Below are 22,288 nucleotides of genomic sequence, written 5' to 3'. Positions count from 1 at the left end.
TAAGCATATTTCATACGTTAATTAAGTAATAAAAATTAATTTGCAAATGATGTAATAAAATTTAATCACTACCGGCGAGGTTTTTATAACGGATTTTTTATACACCTAGTTAAAATTTATTCGTTTAAACTATTCAACTCTTTTGAAAAACATCAAAAACATTAGATTGTTTACAGAAGAGAAATACTATCTTACTAACTTAACGAGCAAATATTAACTTCATCTGTGACTTTGCTAAATTCAGAAAGAAGGCGTTTCAAAAATTGAAGTTTACAAGACACAACCTACTCCTACATACATATACATGAATAGACGTATGTTCATTGATATTATTTGTTATTTTATAATACAATATTATTTTGTGACTGAGTTCTCTTCAACAATTTTATTAAGGGAACTCAAATCATTTTCGATCTAAATCGCTATCACGAAATCTATATTGCATATAGTTACAAAAATACAAAGTCAAATGCTAGATAGAATAACTTTTAGTTTCAACAGCTAAGTCGTACCGGATTCGTGAATTGATAAGCTCGAATAGCTCAGAAAATTCTGGTGAAGGATACAGTTATCTATAAGATGTAGCTATGGTATTTATCGTAAAGTTATATTATTCTGCTGCAGGACTAAGATCTTTATCTCCCTCCATTTTACTTTATTCTGCTTCACCTCGAAGGAATTGCACCGCTGCTTCCTAGGCTGTCTTCGGCTACGCTAACCATCTAAAGGCACCCCCTTAGCTTAGTTTAGCTATTTGCTCAGATGTAGAAACTTATATTACATTTCTCTTCCGACACATTGATTAATTAGATTATCATGTCTGTAATAATAGCATACAAAAATGATCGATATACTTCGAACTATAACTGCTGTTTTCACACATTTCACAAATAGTTTATGTAAGATATACATATTGTTATCTATGTCTATTAGGCAAACTCGATTTCCTCGGTCATGTTTACTACGTTAGACGAAAGGAAAAGGGCTCTCACGTGAGGACAGGAGGTGACTGGGTGAGGGTATCGATTGCCACGCCCTCCCGCGGCGAGTTGCCAAGCAACGGGGACGCCGCCCTACGCTCTCGTACAGGGCATGTTTGTGATGCCCTGAACGTTTACGTCTTTGCGTATTCACGATGTAAAGCCCTTGAACTGAAAACTATTCAAATCTAAAAATCGGTACTGATCTCAAGTGTATTACATGCGTGTCCCTGTGTATGTAAGTATTAAGCAATCATTTATTTAATTTAATAATATAATAATAATACATCTAATATATTATATAATATACATAAAAAATACGAAGTAGATATAGGTAACTTAAACTTAAAGCTTTCTCAGAAATCACCCCATAGTTGGATAAATTCTAAAAAAAATCCGTTCAATACTTTTTGAGATTAAGGCGAACACTTATATAGACAGACGCAGCAGGGAAGTTTGTTTTATAACAAAATATGGAAGTATAGATTATGTAACCCGCCTTTAGGTACCATTCACAATGACCTACAAACACATGTAACTCTGTATAGCAAAGGGATGTATTATACTGTTCTGACTTGTCCCAGTCCAAAATATCTAGATTTGTTGAGTGAGGTAAAGTCGTATACCCTAACTCTTTTGTATTTGTGTCTGTGTCTATCTCTTTCTCACTTATTACAACCGCCAACCGACTGTCTGTGTGGTGTGCTTTGGTTGAATTGCAACATATGACAGTGAAATTATAGGGTACGGAGGTTTAACGTCTTAGTTCTCTGCAATGGCATCACATTAGGGTTGCCACAAGCTGCTAAACCATTGAAGTCGTCATATTTATAGTGATCAATTACGCATTGTTATGTATGAAATATAGTAGATGAAGACTTTAATTTCCGTCGACGGTAAAGGATGCTGTTTACTAGCATTGGTGTTATCGTATACTTATATCCACAATAATATTGTACGATAGATTTGAATCATTGTAAAATTAAAGTAGTGAAAATTTATTAAACATTACTTTTAGCACAGATAAAATTATGTTCTTTTAGTTACATTATGTTCTTATGTATTCCTTTAGCTTAAGAAACTTTGTCATCTGTAGTATCTAATATTATGTTATCTGTGCTAATATTAAAAAAGGCAAAAATATATATTTTGTATGTTAAATATTATTTTATATATTGAAAGCTACGTTATTAACTATGTAGATACATAGGCTTCTACTATGCAGCAGCGGCGCCGCTAGATATTGCTAGTAGGTATATAATAATATTTTCTTTAACTTCCGTTAACGATTCTTATTTAAAATTATCATTTAATCAGCTATATATAATCAGTTTTTAGTAACAGTAATTATAAATGTTTCTTCTATGGTATGTTACTGCCTATTAAAAATCACCACAAATAAATCTTTTAACTTAATATTGAATTATATTAAATAATGTGCGGTACGCGACAGCAAAGAGAAAAGTGGGGTTCAGAAACTTAATTTAGAAGCGTAGTGTAATGAATTTTGGAAGATTTAATAAACTTAGCTGTACCACCCTCCATCATCTAAACCCTTAACCATCGTGACGTTGTATTAACACTATTTTATTGTTTGTGTTTTTAGAAAAAGTAATGGAAATATCTTTTCTTACATATAAACTACCTATTTTAGAAAATATAATATGTGTTTTGTTATTACTTATATGTAAAAGTACCTGCGTACTTTTATTTTTAAATATCAATTTTTAATGCAAATGTTAAGCAATGTATATACATTTACATGTCTGATAAGTTGAAAATATAATAAACTTAACTACCTACGTATATTATGTATATTAGCTTAGTTATAATTATTTCAATCATCATGTAGTGCCTGACCAAATTAGTATCAGAAACCTCTTGGAAAAAATACATCAATGTCCATTCTGAATTGGCGAATATTATTGCGCTTTCGAAAATAAAATATAAAATAAATGTAAATTAAATAAAATATAATCTAAATATAAATTAGTCCATCTTTCATCATCATCATACTAAAGTATTTTCATCTTTCATGGATTTCCAAAAGTTACCCATAGATAACGTATTGATTACCTAATAGTCGGGACAATGAAATTCCGTTTCGGCTTTCATATACCGAACCAAAAACTATATGTGTCATTAACTGTTCCTTTATCATCTCGGATGATCTCTGATTTGTCTTTTGTCGTACCGGTAGTTTTTTCGTCCTAAAAAACAATGTCGTAAAAATAGGATCGCCCCGATTGCAGCTATTTAGTTCGCCATCTCTGCGGATTTCTTTGTAGATCTGATCTTTATTGCCTGTCCGCCCCGCACTATAAGTTAAAAAGTGTTTTTCGTAATGCCGCATATTTCCATATAATTAATAGATATCTACTATATGATTCTTCTCTAAATAGGTAATTTTTAAAATTCTATAACCAAATGGTAAATCTATTAAACTTCACATGCAATTTTGTATTAGGTACATATGCAAGTATGTGTTAAAATTTTATATTTAACATATGCAATTAACAGACAGTTGAATACTTAGTACCTAATAATTCGATTAATTACAGATGTTTTAAGTTTAAATTGCATAGATGTACCTAACAAATGAAGAAAAGCAATGCGATAAGTACCTACCTACTTGCCTACTTAATTTTTGACACCTTTAAGTAGTATGATTACCAGACAAAACTGGCCTAATTGGGAATAACTGAAGTCCTTGGAAGCAAAAACTGAGACAATAATGGCATAGCTTAAAACAAAGTGTCAAATCAATTCAACCATACTAATAATAATCCTACTTACTACTACTGCTAACCATAGCATATGCTATTCTAATAAAATAGACACAATTTATAACAAACCTCTCGTGAAAAAACTGCATGTAAAGAGCAGTAAAAAAATATTTCTATTTCTATTAAACGAAATTGTAATATCGAATACTAATAAATAAAAGTATAATAAATGCATAACCTAGAAGATAATTATAGATCTATGAATAAAAAAAATATATAAAATAAATATCAAACAGATAAGGATCATAGAACATTCTTCATAAAATATTCTAAACACCTATCATATTAAAATTATAACCTATAATTTAATTTTCAAAATGGCGCATAAAAACTACGTCGGGTGTTGTCAGGTGAAAAAATCCGGTCGCCCACTCGTTTGTTTCCTTTTTTTTCCACGTGTTAACCCGAATTATAATTTACTGAGATCGAATAGAAAAATGAGGTCTATTCTTAGAAGACTAACATCGTTTTAACAAAAGTTGTTTATTACAATAAATAGTAGCTATCACATAATTTCTTTTTTGTAAAGAAAATATTATTTTGTTTGAAAACCCAATTAATAGTTTAAATCAACTTTTTGTACGTAAGAAATAATTGAGACACAACACACATACAAAGTTTCAATTCAGAAATACGTACGATTTGGCGCGACAAAACGTAAACGTATACTTCCAAAATAACGCGAATAAAATACTATTGAAAAGCAGGAGTTAGCCTTCTGCCACTCTTAGATGTCAATTTACCGCCTTGGAAGCTTTTTCATGTTCCCACAAACTCAAAAGATATCACAAGAATGGATAGACCACAATAGTCGTTATAACGCAAACCATACACTAGAGCCCATCAACCATTGATACCTACTTTACGTGTATTAGTTCTATTAACCGCTGTTCGCAGTTTACTATATTTATAAGATTAATTTGTGACATAATAAAAGTAAATAATATTAGAAACCTGTAACAAATAAACTTCGCTAAGTATCAAATATTACAAGCAAAAAACAAGTACTTAAATAATTTTATTCTAATTAAACAACATGTATTTCCATATGTAAAATAAAGTCTAAAAATACTTAAAAGTTTTTGCTACAATCTAATCATATAAGTACATGCCCGTCGCTTCATTTTCTCACGATCAACAAAAGCCGGGCGCCTGCCTGTCCGTAAAGTCATGACGGATGCTTGGTACGACACATCAACCCATCAGTCATTCGCTCGTTCGTGCGACCGATTGATTGTTCTCTCAGGTAACATCAACGATGATTACTCACCACAATAAAGAATTTTTGCCAAGTCCAATGCGTATTGCATACCGTGTATTAATAAACAAAGAACAAACTTACTTCATCATAATGAACCCTGGAAATGCCTTAAACGATGGCTTCCATCCTGTGCGATCATTCGCTTTCTGCATCTATTCCCTTGTTGTTTAACATACGTAGTTGGACGTGTCAATTTATATTTGTAACTCTCCAGTAACATCGATGTCAAATAAAACCATATATACCCAGCGAAAAGTTGCGTTCACCACAACATCGACAGTTGACAATGTCTCTAATTACCCCATTCGGGATAAAAATCGTGCTGGGGTTGTTATGTTTTTAGGTAACTGGAATAGTAATCATGAAGTTGAAAGAAACTATTGCCTCAGCATCAGGTAAGCCCTTAGAGTGAAGGCCTAACTGATGGTAAGCGGCAGGCCACTGCACCACAGACATAACGTCTTAGAATGATATCTGTGGCACCTCATGGGTTGCGTGATGTCACTCCCATATCTCACCCTCCAACCGAAACACAGCCTATAAAAAATTGCTTATTATTATTGTTTATTTAGTAATAAGATAAGAATAGAATTTAATTTTCAAGAAAAAAATATTTTACGTTGTAGATACAATAAGAGAATTAATTTGGCCAATGTTGTCGAAAGTACAATACACAATTTAAGATGCGAGTTCTAATAAATTTTACAAGCCCAATGACTTTTCTATGAAATAAACCTGGCCAAGTCTTTTATTTCTGTTAAGAATAGTTTTGTGTGAAGTCACTGATTCGGAATTAATATAGTCCATAATCTATTTATTATTTAGTGGGATCAAATCGAATTGGACCGTTATCAAAGGCACAGGTGGCGCATTGAGGTTTTTTGCAGCTGTAAAAGCCATGAGTCCAGCACAACAATAGCTGCACTACAAAACTACAAGCCGAAACGACAGATGCAACAATGCAACCATCAATGATTAATAGTACGAATCTACATCATCTAACATTTTACATACGGAATAAAAAATCTACAAAAAAGGAAACAAAACATTTCGCCTTTTGTTTATTGCGACGACGCCAACATGTCTGCACCAAACCGTTTCGAATTTAGAAGGACGAATCATTAATTATATTTTGTCTTACTCACGCATTCCATTTTCAAAGTCGATATGATCTATAGATCCGATCTATGGGTCTATCGATCACGCGCATTGGAATCTAAATTTATTCATTTAGTGGCATCCTTTTGCAGATGATATTTACATACAGATCAGTTGATAAATTGTCTATTATATTTAAAACATTTAAAATAATATTTTCAATCAGTGTATATAATATTTTTATACAAGTATGCGCTTAATATATAGGTCAATTAGGGCTTGAATGATAATTTATTGGACATGAATATTCAGAACTATATATAATGTTAGATAGTTTGTTAATAAATTTTACTCATTCTTGGCATCTTACAAATTGTAAATGTGTGAAAGTATGTTTGTTACATTTTATTAAGCTCTTAATTAATTAAAAAAGTTTGTATATTATTTGTATATATTACTACAATAATAAGTTTGTATATATTACTACAAATACTATTATATTGTTTGACGAATGTACCTATTATATGGAATGATGTACCCATCTACGATAACGATGTATTTTGGCGGAGTTTCGTAAAATCCTCTTCTGTTAAACATAGGGACTGTACCGAGTTATCCGCACCTACCCTACCCCAAAAGGACGCAGGTTGGGGTCAATTTAACAAGACACTATATGTTTGTATAAAACTTGAAATAGTAGATATTACGAGGATAACATAATATAATTGTAACTTATACAATACATAATTGATAAATTTCATAGAAAAAGACTTTATTAGTGTATAACTAATTAACTCTAAACAATATTTCATCTGCCGAGATTGCATGACGCGAAACAAAAAACGAAAGGTCGGAATGACCGCGCCAAAACCAAAACGCCCAATCCAAAACAAATAAAACTCGAACAAAAAATGAAGACGGTTAATAAGCTGGATGACATTTGGGAATTCGAAATATTCATTCAAAGCATTATTAATAGCGCGCTTGAAGCAGGTTCCATATTATTAAAATGAGAAGACAGCAATTACTTATCCTTAGACAAAGTCTACTATAATATCCATTAAGCCGTGCCGTGTTTTGTTGGACACGTTATGTTAAGACCTTTCATGTAATGTTCCCGGGTCGAGGCCGTAGGTACTCTTGTTTCGTTTAAAAGATTGCTGTGTAACAAGTCGGGATGGCGTGATAGCAAATAATTTTATAAGGGCCCTTAACAATATGTCAAACCGCTTCGCATACACTTTTTTCTGTTTTCAATAAATAATACGTTGGCCCATAAGTTTACATTGTTCGATTTCGAACGGAGGGAAGCTTTGCGACGATATTTTTCAAATTTTATTTATTTCATTAAAAAAACTCCACAAAGCGGGTTCTTTATGCATTTCTGGGACTACATTTATTATTATGGGAGAATGATAATGTGATTATTGTTTTGCGAGTATCTCGATGATTGATTGTCGATTGTCACGGATAATGAAGTGTTTTGAGAGATCATGGATTTCATATGTTTTAGGTATACATTTATTATCTCTGATTAATCAATCTAAAAGATTTTAATATATACCTATTGAAAAGATATCTTTACGACTTTTATCACTGATAGAGTAGTCAGAGGCATGGTCAACTGTCGACGTTGATGTAAACGGAACACTTGATATGCTCACATTTTACAAGGTATGTTTCAATCCAACATAGCAAGAGACGAACCTACTGATATCTCTCGAAGCAGTTTGGATTGTTATCGGTGTTTCCATCACCGGAGGACAGAAATATAAATTTACACACGAAGTTTGGACTTAGATGTTCGATCTTAACGATAAGGTATCTCAGATTTTAATTCACGATGTTTTCAACGTACATAAGTCAAGATAATAATTAGAATGTTAGAATTAGAAAGAAATTTATATATAAAAATCGGATTGTACTGTTACTGTTATCGTTCTAAAACAGTTAATGAGAATTATATAGATGCATTCATAATATAAAACCTAAATTCAATTAAACACAATAGTGAGCTAGCTGTTAATGTAAATGTACGAGACATACAACTCATTAGTCGTATCTGCTAATACAAGTGTCTCGGCAGACAATCGTTCTTTTATCGAGCCGGCCATGCGCCGCCAGGACAATGCAACACAAATTAATAATTCACGCCTATAATGCTATTAGATGTAATTTTAATTTAGTCCATTGCTATGTTCGATACGCTCTCGCCGCCCCTTCGATTTAAGACGCGGTTTCATTAAATAAGTTTTCGAAATTATTATACAAATCTGAACAATTTTTGCTGTTCATGAAATTATGTCCATGTCTATTTTTATGAAATCGTTAATTCATGATATATACTTTCTTGAGAATTTACTTACATATCTTTATTTTTTTAAAACAAATTTAATTTAATACAAATATTAATAGGTAGCCAAATAATATCTCTTGAACAAGAGGTTTTTTCTTTATCAATTTCAATTTTCATGATACCGTATTTTTTGAAGTCTATAGAGTCTATGAATATTGGTCTCAAACTAATAACACCCTCGTTATTATTATTTATGTAATATAATATACTCATTTTTTCCATTGAACAGTAAAAGGTTATTTTTTATATATTACAACATTGAGGAGGTAGTGACTATGTCCTGACTGGTTGAGCTGTGTGAGGGGCAAGATACATACGTATACATACGTGTATATTCTAATTCAGTCTAAAAATAGAGACTTAAATAATTAATTTTAAATGGGTATAAACATTATTGCGACTGAGATCGACGTATCGTCTGTTTATTTTAATGAAACCGTACATTAAAAAACTCTTTTCTATTTCTGTTTATAGGATTTCGTCAATAGCCGTTATTGTTGTTTTGGCTCGTGTTGATCGACCGATTGTGGATTGCCCGGCACAAAACCAAAGATTGTTCAATTCCGATTCTACATTTCTTAGACGGCAGAGTTGCTTACGTCAAGAGTGATGACCGATTTTATCTCCGTTGAATTTAATAAGGTCATGACCCTTGGCCCAGTGCTGTCGAGTTTATTGTGAAATTACTAATACGAATATAAATAGGGCAGATAGATATTAATGCTATTTATTGAATTATACAATTTCTAGCAAACAAGCTTTTATTAAAAATTATTTATATGCCTACTATTTAAATAGAAATTTATAGGTGATATATTTATAGGTGAATACTTTAGATACTTAGTTATAAATTTTGAAATAATACCTAATATTACGTTAACTCTCTACTATATATAGGTACCTATATAAACATCGTGAAAAACTATTTACAAAATAAATACGCAATATGACCCTCTATAATTAACGTATTATATTTATTTTGTACCTGGTCCAAAAATATTTGCTATTTATATTTATCTATTGAGATTATATCTAGTCTTTCGTTAAATGACGTGGTCAGTTTTTTCATGTTCTTGTGAAATGAGGATGAATGCACCAGGGGGCGTGGCAGACCCGCCCGGGATCACCAACCCACTCATTATCCACTTAACCAGATCACTTCTGTGTAAAAATATATTATTTAATAATTTCGCTGATCGAGAATGAAAAAAGTAGTCCAAACAAACTTATATATAGAAAAGAAAAGTTAATTGTTTTTCTTAAATGTAAGACCTATTATTTCTAAAGAAATAAATCGCTTTAAACACTGACTCTAAGTATTTGATGAAATAAGTAGAAATAATATATAGCACAAAGGCCTTTGTAAACAAGTGTACAGAGTGGAGTATTAGAAATGACTATTATTTTTAAAAATATTTCTTTTCAATTTTTCCCACTCTGTACACTTGTAGGGTACATAAATAAGAACGTATATATTATTTATGTATAACACTACGAAAACCATTAAGAAACAGTTTCCCAGATTTTATTCAGAAAACAGTTAATGTCTATAAATGTAAGATTGAAAAATATTTGAAATAAGTCTTGTTTAGTTAGTTGTACTATCTAGAAAATACAAAAAATAATCCTGTGTATTTTCTAGATTGTTGTTATCTTTTGTTTTGTTTTAATGAGGTAAAGAATATAATTAGTATAAAAATCGATATTGATACCATCAAGAAAAGAACTTATTCCTACTTAAAAGGCCTGCAACGCACTTGCAATTTCCCAGATGTTGCGGATGGTCGTGAGCGGCAATAATCACTCATCATCAAGTAAACCGCAAGCTCATTTGTCCACTATGCCATAAAAAAAATTACCTGACCTGGTATTATCCACTGGTGCACCGCTAGAACTCACAGTTAGCGCAGACGGGTGCATCAATCCATTATCGTTCCTTAACACATTCAATGGATACGTATATATTTAATTTTTTGTTCTATATTTTTAGTAGGTATTATATTATTATCTATACCTACTAGATAGTAGTTAGTTGGGTTAGTTAATATCGTCTACACAAACAGAAGTGCTATCTAATGATTAATAATTATATTTACACCATTTCCGAAAAGGGTTCGTTAAGAGGATGTATCATCTAATATACTTAAGGGAACAATATTACAGTGCGACCACTACATGCATAGGGTGGGATGAAGAGGGCGCTAGTCGCTCTCCGGGGAGAGATCGGTTTAAAATAAAACATGATTATAATACAAACAACATATCAAATGTGAGAAACTTTTTGAGAATGTAATACCTAAAAATATTTTTTTATCAACAGTCAATCGTCTACATAGGCATACCTGTGTTTCACCTATTTCAGCTGAGGAGCAGCCTGCTTTCGAATATACGGTAAAGACCGTAAAATTACAGCATATGGAGGCATGCACTATGATAGTTCTCGGAAATGTCAACGCATGAAAGTGTTTTCATGTTCATAGGCAACAGATACCATTTGACTATTACCACAGATGAGACAATACCATCAACTAGACAGTCAGCTGTTTCCACATACTTAAAAATAAAAGTTTTATACGTAAGTATAACTGCTATTAGATTTATCGTCAAAATAAAAGACAACATAATCACATCTGTATACATCAGTTAAAAGACCATAAATATTAACAATATATAAAATACCCAGAATAACTCACACAGCCTTACCTAATAATGCTAACTAAGTAGGTAGAGCTTGTGAATATAGCATTTTTTCAAATTTACATAATAAAATCGCTATTTAGAGATAAGGCCGCCCATTGTTACCTCTATATTATAATTAGTTTGTTGTTTCATTTTATATTTGATGTACATATTAATTTATGTAATTATTCTTTCTGTGAGAGGAACAATAACGTGTTTTTCATTTCATTTTATTATAATATACACAAAAGACAATCAGATGTATCGTGACCACTAGGAATGCTTCTTCCAACCAATACGACCAAGTATCTCTATTTTGTGGCAAATGGATTGCTGATTGTATATTTTGCTTGACGGCATTTATGGCACCACTCAGTCTTCATAACACATGAGGTAAAGTACATTCTTCATATTTAAATCAATTTCCATGGGCATAAACATTACTTGTTTTTTCCGAAATGTAATAAGAAAAGTTTGCATTGTATTAAACATTCCTTAATCCTGAAATCCGTTTAAAAAATAATAAACTTGTTTATTCGGCTGTAAATCTTTACACGTAATAAAGTCGACTTATTCATTCACCCTCTGTAATCACTGTCTAATTCCGTATTCGTAGCTTACGATAATGATTAACGATGAAGTTTATTAATTCGATCTGGTGGGATTAGAGCGTTGGCACCGCGCTATTCCGCCCTACGGTACAGTGGAAAAAACAAACGCATCCCGCAAGGGACACGTAATCGTTTTCTTTCAGGGATGCCACTATCTACTTTAGATATAAATTCATACAACGTTGAAAAGTGTTCATAAAGCAATAAAGATTCATAACACAACAAAATGAAGGGAATTGAACTATAATTAATTAACAAGTTAATATTTATTGTATAATTACTAAACCCAATATTAATAATCGATATACCAAAAAACTACAATATAGTAACGTCTTTTGGAATCACTGAATTTCATACTAATTTTAATAACATTTTGTACACAAAAGCAACAAACAGATAAAACTTGTAACATTCTTTAATTTAAGTTGATAAAATCCTCATAATTGTTTTTCTCATATCATTGTTATTACTTGTACCTGTATAGTAGATGGATGTGTATGGAACAGAGCCATCTACTATATACAAATAATTTCTTTAAACTCTATTATAATATGTTTAATTATAATAAAAAAAATAATTAACTATCACATATTGCTTCTTTTTGGTTACCTACAACCACCGTTAAAAACTAGACAGTGCAGGTGACAACCCTATAACTGAAATCCTTGTGTCAACACAAGGGGTTGTGTAGAGTCTCGAGGGAGGCGTTTGTTTTTAATAAACGCTTTTATTTCGTAACTAGCGAACGTCCGCAGATTCGCACATATATCTGTTGTCATTTATTTTAACTACTCTGTGAAATAAATCATACGGTACATAGTTATTTTTAGTGAAATTAAAGCAAATGCGTTTCTTGGCGGATTAAATTAGTTGAGTATGTACTCATTGTTTGCATCACATAAAAATATTAGGTAAAAAATAATGTTCTTAAATTAATATTTAACACTAGCTGTGCACGCGACTTCGTCTGCGAGGAAATATAACTTTATTATTTACTTGATTAGCCGGAACAAACAAACAGACCGACTGACACAAAAATTGTAAAAAAAATGTTTTGGTGTATGTACCGTATTTATATTCATATGTAGTAAAACACTGTTATTTCAATATTACAAACAGACACTCCAATTTTATTTATATGTATAGATGAATGATGTAAACGCTGTTGTATCTATTAGTAGTAGGTATACGACCAACAGATATGTAGTGTTATCATATCTATTTGTAAGTATATTGTAATAGATAAATAATTAATAATTTGTCACGTTCTAATAGTTTTTATATATCAACTTAACCATTAAACTTACATTACTAAGTAAAACGCAATAGACACGTATGAGGATGTATATATTAACTGATAATAAAAAAATATTTGTGAAATAAGAAAACAACTTATTAATATCGAACAAGTGTGAACCAAAACTCTCACAGAACTAAAAGAATGGAAATAAGTTGTAAAATTAAATTTACTGTACATTATTCTATTATGTACAACCCACTTCTAACCAACTAACATTCACGTGTTGTGTCACGAACTGATGACAGTGCTCTGTTTAGACATTTTTACTGTTAAAACCTGAAAATATATCGTTTTATGACACATAATAATGGTATCACTAGGTATCATTATTTACAAAGGTGATCGCATATTGTTTTGTATTTCCTCTCATTAAATGAATGGATTTTTAATCCAAATATTTTCAAGATTTCTTTTCTATACGTAGACGATGCATTTTTTCTAGACATTGTTTATGTTTTGTCTAATATTTTACATGTAAAATATTGTAGATAAAACTGTCGTTGCTCTTTTGATATTTTCTACATGATTGTTTAAGTACATTTCCTAATAAGTACAATTCCTCCTTTTTCTGTAGTACTAAAATCCGTCTTTCCATATTAACAAGTAAGACACAGTGTCTTCACTCATACCTTATTTTATTACATACACTTGCAATATAATTAATAAATTAATTAACAAATATTTCTGAAATAATGTTGTCTTGCATAATACCAATTAAGTATTACTATACCAGAATATATTAAAAAAAATCTTACTTCTATATCTGATATATTCATTTTTTACTCAAATAATTAAATTAAGTAAACATTGTTCAATACTTTAGTCTTATAAATTCGTAGCATTTAAAAATAGTCATAGTAGGTATTGAAATAATCCTATAAATTTAATTTTTGCAACATATGTTTAAAAGAATATTCAGTACCTAAGCGTCTTGGTTATTCTATTATTATTCTATTTGGCTGAATTTATTATGGCTCATTCTGAATGGGTAGTAGAATAAAAAAAAAATTTTGGGCACGGTGTATTCGGTTTTGATTACTGAGATATGACTGTGAAATTACAGGGAACACAAGCGTTACAGCTTAGTTCTCAACAATAACAGCAGTTAAAAGTGGAACCTCTTGTGATATCACAACAAGTGTACAAGTACAACAGAGTCTTAATTGTCTTTTTATTTTATAACAAACTAGATTTTGGCTATAACATCACCAATATTTATGGCTGTAAAACCTTTTTTCACAAGGGCTTTAAATACCATATTCATCGTATGCATCTAGATATTAAATGAAGTAGGTACCTACCTAAGTAATTAGGTACTTAATTTAATATCTAGATACATCTGCCTATCGCAAAATCTGTAAAAGATAAATGGATAATCATTATAAGTATAACTTTTTTTAGTATCACAATTTATTTCACAACTGTACACGCCACTTAATCCTGCAATAAATTTTTAAATGATGTAAATTATTTGAACAGTCTTGTTGTATAGATAGTGAAACAAAGAAACAAAGTAGGTACATAAAATATTAGCTATTCACAGAACAATTGGTCGTACATATACGTAAGTACTATGAGTATTTATTATTTTGTAAAAACAGAGCAGTAACCGCCACTGTTAGACACTTCGGTCGAACGATTTCATTTTTAATATATTGTTTTGATGAGTTAATTCTAATCAAGATATAATAAATAGAATAGAAAAATTTGTATGATTTGAAATAGAAACATACTTTTAACATTCTTTTTTATCTAATTGTAATAGTGAACAATCTGACAGCTATCTCATGTGAACCTAGACACTGTGATACCTACTACCACTGTGTAAGATGTTATGCGTCGCATATCTACTGTAAATTCACTGCTTTAACCAAAACACAACTTAGAAAACAAGTTGACGATGGTATTAGATGATACTAAGGTATACTCACGCCGACAAGGTATCAATATTAGCATACATATCATGTTTAAGCGTTTCTAAACTTTTGTTGCCATAAGAAGAAAGTTGAAATAAACTGCGAAATTAGCATCGGCACTTTTTTATGTTCACTGCTGGTAACTATCGTGGTTCATTTCTAGTTTTTCACAATTTATTTGTTTACTCGAAAAATATATTCTACTATAAAATATCTAAACATACAATAATTTTGAATATAATCTGGCCATTCATTTATTAAATTACTTAGTCGAAGCCACAGTAGTAACTACTGTGGTCATCAGCTAGACATGCCTTGGAAATAAAGTCCGTATTGCATTAACAAATATATTTTGTTTTCCTTACAGGTAACAAAATGTCAATAAATGCTTTTTACTGGAAATGTCTTACTATCATATATGTCGTTACATCTATTACACAAGCGGACAATGGACCAAAAATATCAACAGCAGACGTTTGTAGTCCATTGGTAATAGCCCATCGTGGTGCGAGCGGGTACGTTCCCGAGCATACCCTGGGCGCCTATGCCCTCGCAGTCACTATGGGGTCCGACTACATAGAACCGGACATTGTTATAACAAAAGATGGGCATCTAATCGCTCGACATGATAATGAGTTGGGACTTACCACGGATGTATCAGATCATCCTGAGTTTCAATCGCGTTATCGAAATCAAAATGTTGACGGTAGACCGATAGCTGGCTGGTTCACTGAAGACTTTACCTTGGCAGAAATAAAGACATTGCGCGCGATTGAACGCATACCAAATGAAAGACCTGGTAACGCTAGAATGGATAAATCATTTGATGTTCCCACATTACAAGAAATTATAGATCTTGCTAAGAGCATGCAAGGTATTTACTGTAGGGAAATAGGCATATATCCAGAAATTAAACACGGTACTCATTTTCAGCGACTTGGATTGGCTATGGAAAAACCTTTGGTTGATATATTACATAAGAACGGATACACTGGTCCTGAAGCACCTATATATATACAATCATTCGAAGTAAACAACTTAAAAGAGTTGAAGAATCTGACCGAACTACGCTTGATACAATTATATGGTTCACGTTTATTACGACCATATGATCAATCTGTACTTGGTACAAATCTTACTTATGGCGAAATGGCAACAATCCAGGGCCTGAGAAATGTGGCAAAATATGCACATGCTGTAGGTCCAGAGAAAAACTATGTAATACCACGCACATTACAAAATAACCTAGGTGTTCCTACAGATTTTGTATCTGATGCGCACACAGCTGGACTAAAAGTACATCCGTATACTTTCCGCTCTGAAAACCGATATCTTCCTAGTGAGTTCCAGAGTAATGACACATCCCCAGCTGCTATCGGTAACGTTAAAGGAGAAATAAATGCTTTTTTGAATGCTGGAATAGATGGACTCTTTGCTGACCAGCCAGATGTACCTGTTATTATACGGGGACAATGTGCGATTGAGGTACCGGAATGTCAGTTTCGACGAAATTCAGCTAGACAATTAGTTGCTGTTATATGGTTGAATGTAACATTAATTATGTTAAGTCTATTGTATTCAATATCTACTGTGTCTAGTTAAGATTCTAGATAGGTACTATATTTTTTTAAATTTTGTGTTATGACCTACCTGTAATAATATTATAGATGTTTCTTATTAAACTGATTTTTAGATACTGGTCTAGAGTCTATGCTCCAAAACCTCATGTATGAAATAAAAAGGCTGGTGGTATGTCAATAAGTTAAATATAGTTAAAAATTACACACTGTGGTTTTTACTATAGAGTTATAGAGGGGATATAAATAAAATATTTGGAAATAAAAATTTGTGTTTTTTATATTTTTATTATTCTACAATTCGTTTCTTTGCCAGTAAAATATTTTACTTGGAGCATGATGAAGTGTGTCTCACATGTACTACATTAGTTTTACCGCAGATAAGATATTTTACATAGTTATATTATACTTTCATTAGACAAAGTCACTGATGTATTTTAATCGATTTTACAATAATTGGACACTGTTATAAAATCACCTTATTATTGTATTTACTTATCAATCATTACCTTGGTCTTTATTTTATGTTAGCGTACGTTATCATTGATCATGCCATATATCTCTCTACTCATGCCACTCCACCGATTTATTTTCAGCATCCGGCATCATACAACTGAGTACCTATACGTCAGTATCTATGCTGTTATCTAATTCTATTAGTATACTCACGTACAAAATTAAATAATATTATTATTTTATGTTTACATTTTCAAAACGATACGCTCGTTTTTAACTTGGAATTTTATTAAGATTCTTACAGCTGCTTAATCTTATAAAGCTAACGAACAGACGGGTAAACTTCTCCATTTATAATAGTAGTGTAAATTTCGGATATCAGAAGTTAATATATTTTTTTTATATGATAACTTGTTCAAGAAAATGTAACTGCTAAATGTTATTATTGGGGACTAGAGGATAGTTAGTATTCTATTAGCGCAGGCGAATGTACCATTTCATGTCCATGTATTAAATCTAATTACCTATTATTAAAAGTAACTGGCCCCGTAGCTACCCTGTGTAAAATTTATGATAATAATCAGAAGTATTTTGCATATAATTCACTTATAGCGTACCTATGCGGAATAGTAATATTTGTCAAGGATTTTACCTACCCATTAATATTTATAGTTTTCCTGTATGATTATAACACACACATCCTGTATAAATGATGTATCCAAACAGCCACTACTATGATGGAAAACCACACGTAACCTTTTATACAATAATCCTGTCGCAATAATCTTATTTCGTATAGAATTAGTATAGATACTTAAAGTAGGTAAGCTACGAAATAAACAAGAATGCATCAGTAACTATAGAATAAAAAAAACAGGCACTTTATTCTTAATCCGAAAACAAAATTCTTATTCTGTACACAAAGGTTGCAATTTTTTTTTAATCACATGAGTTAGATTCAAATTATAATAATGTTTTTTTTTTTGCGGGACACTAGTAACATTTTGAAGGGACAAGACTGAAGTTAGGTCAAGCAGCCCTTCATATGAATTAATGGCGACTGTCTGAATTCATCATTAATGTTTAGCCTATAATCTACTTTCCTAAACACAGACACATGAAATAAAAGTATTTGCTATTTTTTTGTTGTATATCTATCTTAAGAAATTTATATTTAAGACGTATGTATATTTATATGTTATATATTTTTCTTTAAAGAAAAAAGAGACAATTATAACTAGAATATGAAGACTGCTTTTATCTATAGGTACTCACTATAAAATTACCTCTACATTACCAATTCTTTAAATATATTGTTTAATTTGAAGTAACTGTAAAGGAAGAGGACGGCGGACGGATAAAGATGGAAAATGGACACACGGCGACAACCCCAAATAATAAGAAACCAAGGTTCATTGTATTAGAAGTAGGTAGTTGGATTAATTGTAATGAATTTGTATTTAGATCAGATGCGTGCTATTTCGTAATTAAAGAACATATTTACGTACGTTGGTGGTAAAGATTAATGAAATGTCAAAATAGCTATAAAAAAGTTCAATTTACAATATACGATTATAACTATAAACACCACTCAACAAAAACGACGTGCTGTAACTATAGATATACATTAGATTTGAAATAATCACTTGAAACAAAGCAATCAATAATCTAGGGTAGAAGGTCCTTGGATGTATCATTAGTACCTACCTAATGTTACGATACATGTAGGTACTTAATATTTATACACAGATAAATACAAACGTAGTTAATTAGTTCTCTATTTGTGCCAAGGGTTCCACAAATATTGTTACACCTTACTACAGAAAAATCTTTATTGAATATATATAAATAAATTATAAATAGATATATATATATATATATTTTAATGCTTAACCATGTAGAATCTATTCTGGAAGTTTTCATTCTGAACTAGATAATAAAATAAAGAGAATTCTCGTCATTCAATTACTTCCACAGAAAGGAAGTCAATAATTCCAATTATTCAGATGATACTTATAGCATTTGTATATATTAACAATGCTATATTTATTTATCTTACTATCAAAATTAATAATAAATAGAAAAATTATAAAAAGAAAAGTTTCCTAAAGAAAAACTATCTACATAAACGTATTACAAATAGAAATTTTACAACAGAATATATCGGCGCCAATCATTTGAATTCACCTGCATATGAAATATAATGTCTATTTCTAAAACAGTTTTTACAAGCACCCCTATTTGATACGTGCTTGTTTGAACTAAACAAGGTTCATAATAGGAATTAAATTACCTTGATACTAAACAATTTTGTCCTCGTATATTTCTTTAAATGCGTGTCATCTTGACTGAGACTGCTTCAAAACACAATTATTCTTATATTTCATATTGTTGTATACACACGTTTCTGGTCGTCGTAATTAGATCTGTGAGTCCATTTGTATATTGTTTCAATAAAATTGTAACAATACTTAGTTGAAAATATAAAAGAATTGTGATTTTGGTGACTAAAAAATTCATGATTATTTAATAGAGAGAACGAAAATATGCCTTATTACTTGTTTATTGATCTCTACATATAAGTGATACATAAACATATGCATATTATTTTAAATTATAAGTAAATATACTAACAGTTACCTATATACTTATAATTTATTTAATTTACAGATGCAAAACCAGTTAGATAAAAGGAAATAATAATGAATTTTAAAGTTTCCTTAGGGATATTATTGACGGGATTTGGTGTAATTTCAACGTCAATGCATGTCTCGTTTCTTGGTAATGACGTTGAAAGAGAAGTCTCCGAATGTAATCCGCTTGTTATAGCACACCGAGGTGCAAGCGGTTATGTTCCTGAACACACTCTCGGTTCCTACACACTCGCACTTATTATGGGTGCAGACTATATCGAACCAGACCTCGTGATGACTCAGGATGGATATTTAGTAATTCGGCATGACAATGAATTGGGGCAAACAACTGATGTTGCAGAACACCCAGAGTTTGCAGACCGCCACAAGAATAAAACTGTTGACGGAATCGAATTAACCGGATGGTTCACTGAAGATTTCAATTTGACTGAAATAAAAACTTTGCGTGCCATTGAACGTATACCAAATATAAGACCGGGCAATGCTAGGATGGATGGCTCATTCTCAGTATTGACCTTCCAAGAGATTATAGATCTAGCCAAAGATTTTCAACACGTGCAAAAACGTGTCATTGGCATTTATCCAGAAATAAAACATAGTACGCATTTCCGACGCCTGGGATTGCCCATGGAGCAATTAGTAGTGGATACACTACATAAAAATGGATACACTGGATCTGAATCACCGGTTTACATACAATCCTTTGAAGTAAACAACCTTAAAGAGCTTAAAAATATTACAGATATACGACTCCTACAACTGTACGATGAAAAATCCATTCAACCATTTGACCAACGGGAGCTTGGAACTGGTCTAACCTATGGTGACATGGCGACACCAGAAGGGCTAAAAGAAGTTGCCAAATACGCTTATGCCGTAGGTCCTGACAAGAGTTACATTATTCCTAGAGATTCTAATAATAGACTTGATAAAGAGACTAGTTTTGTAAATGATGCGCATAATGTAGGATTAAAAGTACACCCTTATACATTCCGGGCAGAAAATGCTTTCCTACCCGCAAATTTTCAAAGTGATAATAATGATCCCGATGCTATTGGTGATATCAAAAGTGAAATAGAAACATTCCTCGCAGCTGGAATCGATGGTCTCTTCTCCGATCAACCTGATATACCCGTTCGTGTTCGGGGCTCGTGTAACAAATAGTGTAAAATAAATATAGACATGTAAATAATTGTACAGTAGGTATATCTATATTTACACACATTATATGATTTATGTATTAAACCATTAGGGAATAAATTAAATTTTATTATTCTGTACATAGTTAATTTCTTTGTATTTTCAGCAATTTATATCAATTCTTATTTTAAGTTAGATCCATTTGGATACAAGTAGATATGTGACGTGTTAATATTTTTAAGTAATTACTTTCTATAAAATACATATAGATCTCTATATATTATTATATTAATCTGTCAATTACCTAATTAAAACTGGTTTACAGGATATATATTTACTATTACATACACCTACATAGAGATACGGTAGATCTCTTTCCATTTCACGGACAAGAGCCCTAAATTTCGCGGTCGATGAACACGAAATTCATACTCCTGTTATGTTTAGAGCTTTTCATTGTTAGCCAAGGTGTAATATTACGTTATCTGTGGCCAATGTAAGGTCTTCCGATACGTTTTTAATGCAACTAGTATGGCAATTGAGCCTACAGCCCACGTCAGCTGTAGTCCTGTCATACATGGTGAAGGGATTGTTAATAAGGGAACTAGTGGTACTAGTGCTAGCATTTAGAATCGCACTAATTATAGTAATTATTGTATCTACATACTATAGAGACATGATAACGATGGGACGATTTGATCACGCCACAGTCATGTCATATGACGTACATGGACAATACCTAAATATCTAAGATCTATAAATATGTGTTTTAATGACAAAATCATCTTTTGTCTAGATTACTCCATCATATCTAATCTTGTTATCTATTAAATCTAACTAACGAAACTAAAGAAATAAAAATGAGTGAAAAAAAAAATATTGCATCCAAACCAAGAATAAAGGTAAAGGGAATTGTTGATAATGTGGACTCCACGCGGTTTCATCTGGAAATCATAATGAAACATGGTGAATTTGTCACGATGGGTTAACTGACCTGACCTCATCCTATCATTTTCCATCGGTGCCCCGCTAGCGTAAACCATTAGCGCAAGTGGATGCACCATTCCATTATCATCGTTTATAAATAAAACATAAAAATATAAAAGCGGAAGCGCAACAACCGCATTCCTAATAATTTACCCTGTTAGGTCGACCTCCACGCGGTCCACCTGGAAACCATGGTGGGTTTTTTTTTATTCAACAAATTATCGTGATAAATACCTACCTGATTAATTTGTTACGATCGGCTAACCGATTTGACCTCATCTTCATCTTATCACCCTTCACTAGTATCGTAAATCGGTAGCGCAAGCGGATGCACAATTGCATTATCATCCATTTAAAAAACGCAATATCTCGTTGTCGCTATTCAAATCTTTTTTAAAACATTAAAGGATAGGTACAGTTCAGTACCTTAGGAAATAAATAAAGACTTGATATTTTTAACATACGTTTGTATATATATGTGATCTGT

The 22,288-nt window shown here is 31.6% G+C and overlaps 2 protein-coding genes across 7 annotated transcripts; both read left to right on the top strand.

Moving 5' to 3' along the window:
* The first annotated feature begins 12,590 nt into the window (after positions 1-12,590).
* Positions 12,591-16,644, top strand: LOC131844431 (uncharacterized). 6 transcript variants are annotated; one of them, XM_059193318.1, is made up of 2 exons: positions 12,591-12,645; positions 15,355-16,644. In XM_059193318.1, exon 2 carries the CDS (start codon positions 15,363-15,365, stop codon positions 16,587-16,589), a length of 1,227 nt encoding a protein of 408 aa, XP_059049301.1. In that variant the 5' UTR covers positions 12,591-12,645; positions 15,355-15,362; the 3' UTR covers positions 16,590-16,644. The 6 variants fall into 6 exon arrangements, with proteins under 6 accessions (XP_059049301.1, XP_059049303.1, XP_059049300.1 ...); XM_059193320.1 differs by lacking the exon at positions 12,591-12,645 and adding an exon at positions 12,974-12,995; XM_059193317.1 differs by lacking the exon at positions 12,591-12,645 and adding an exon at positions 14,616-14,635.
* A 3,078-nt stretch (positions 16,645-19,722) lies between these two features.
* Positions 19,723-20,838, top strand: LOC131844512 (uncharacterized). Its single transcript, XM_059193425.1, has one exon. It carries the CDS (start codon positions 19,723-19,725, stop codon positions 20,836-20,838), a length of 1,116 nt encoding a protein of 371 aa, XP_059049408.1.
* The last annotated feature ends 1,450 nt before the right edge of the window (positions 20,839-22,288 follow it).

This window comes from Achroia grisella, unplaced genomic scaffold (genome assembly GCF_030625045.1).
Source record: "Achroia grisella isolate CSIRO2021 unplaced genomic scaffold, CSIRO_AGI_Agris_v1 utg402, whole genome shotgun sequence".
In the NCBI taxonomy this organism is placed as follows: domain Eukaryota; kingdom Metazoa; phylum Arthropoda; class Insecta; order Lepidoptera; family Pyralidae; genus Achroia; species Achroia grisella.
The sequence above is the reverse complement of the archived record's forward strand: the minus strand, read 5'-3'. Positions and strand labels throughout refer to the sequence as shown.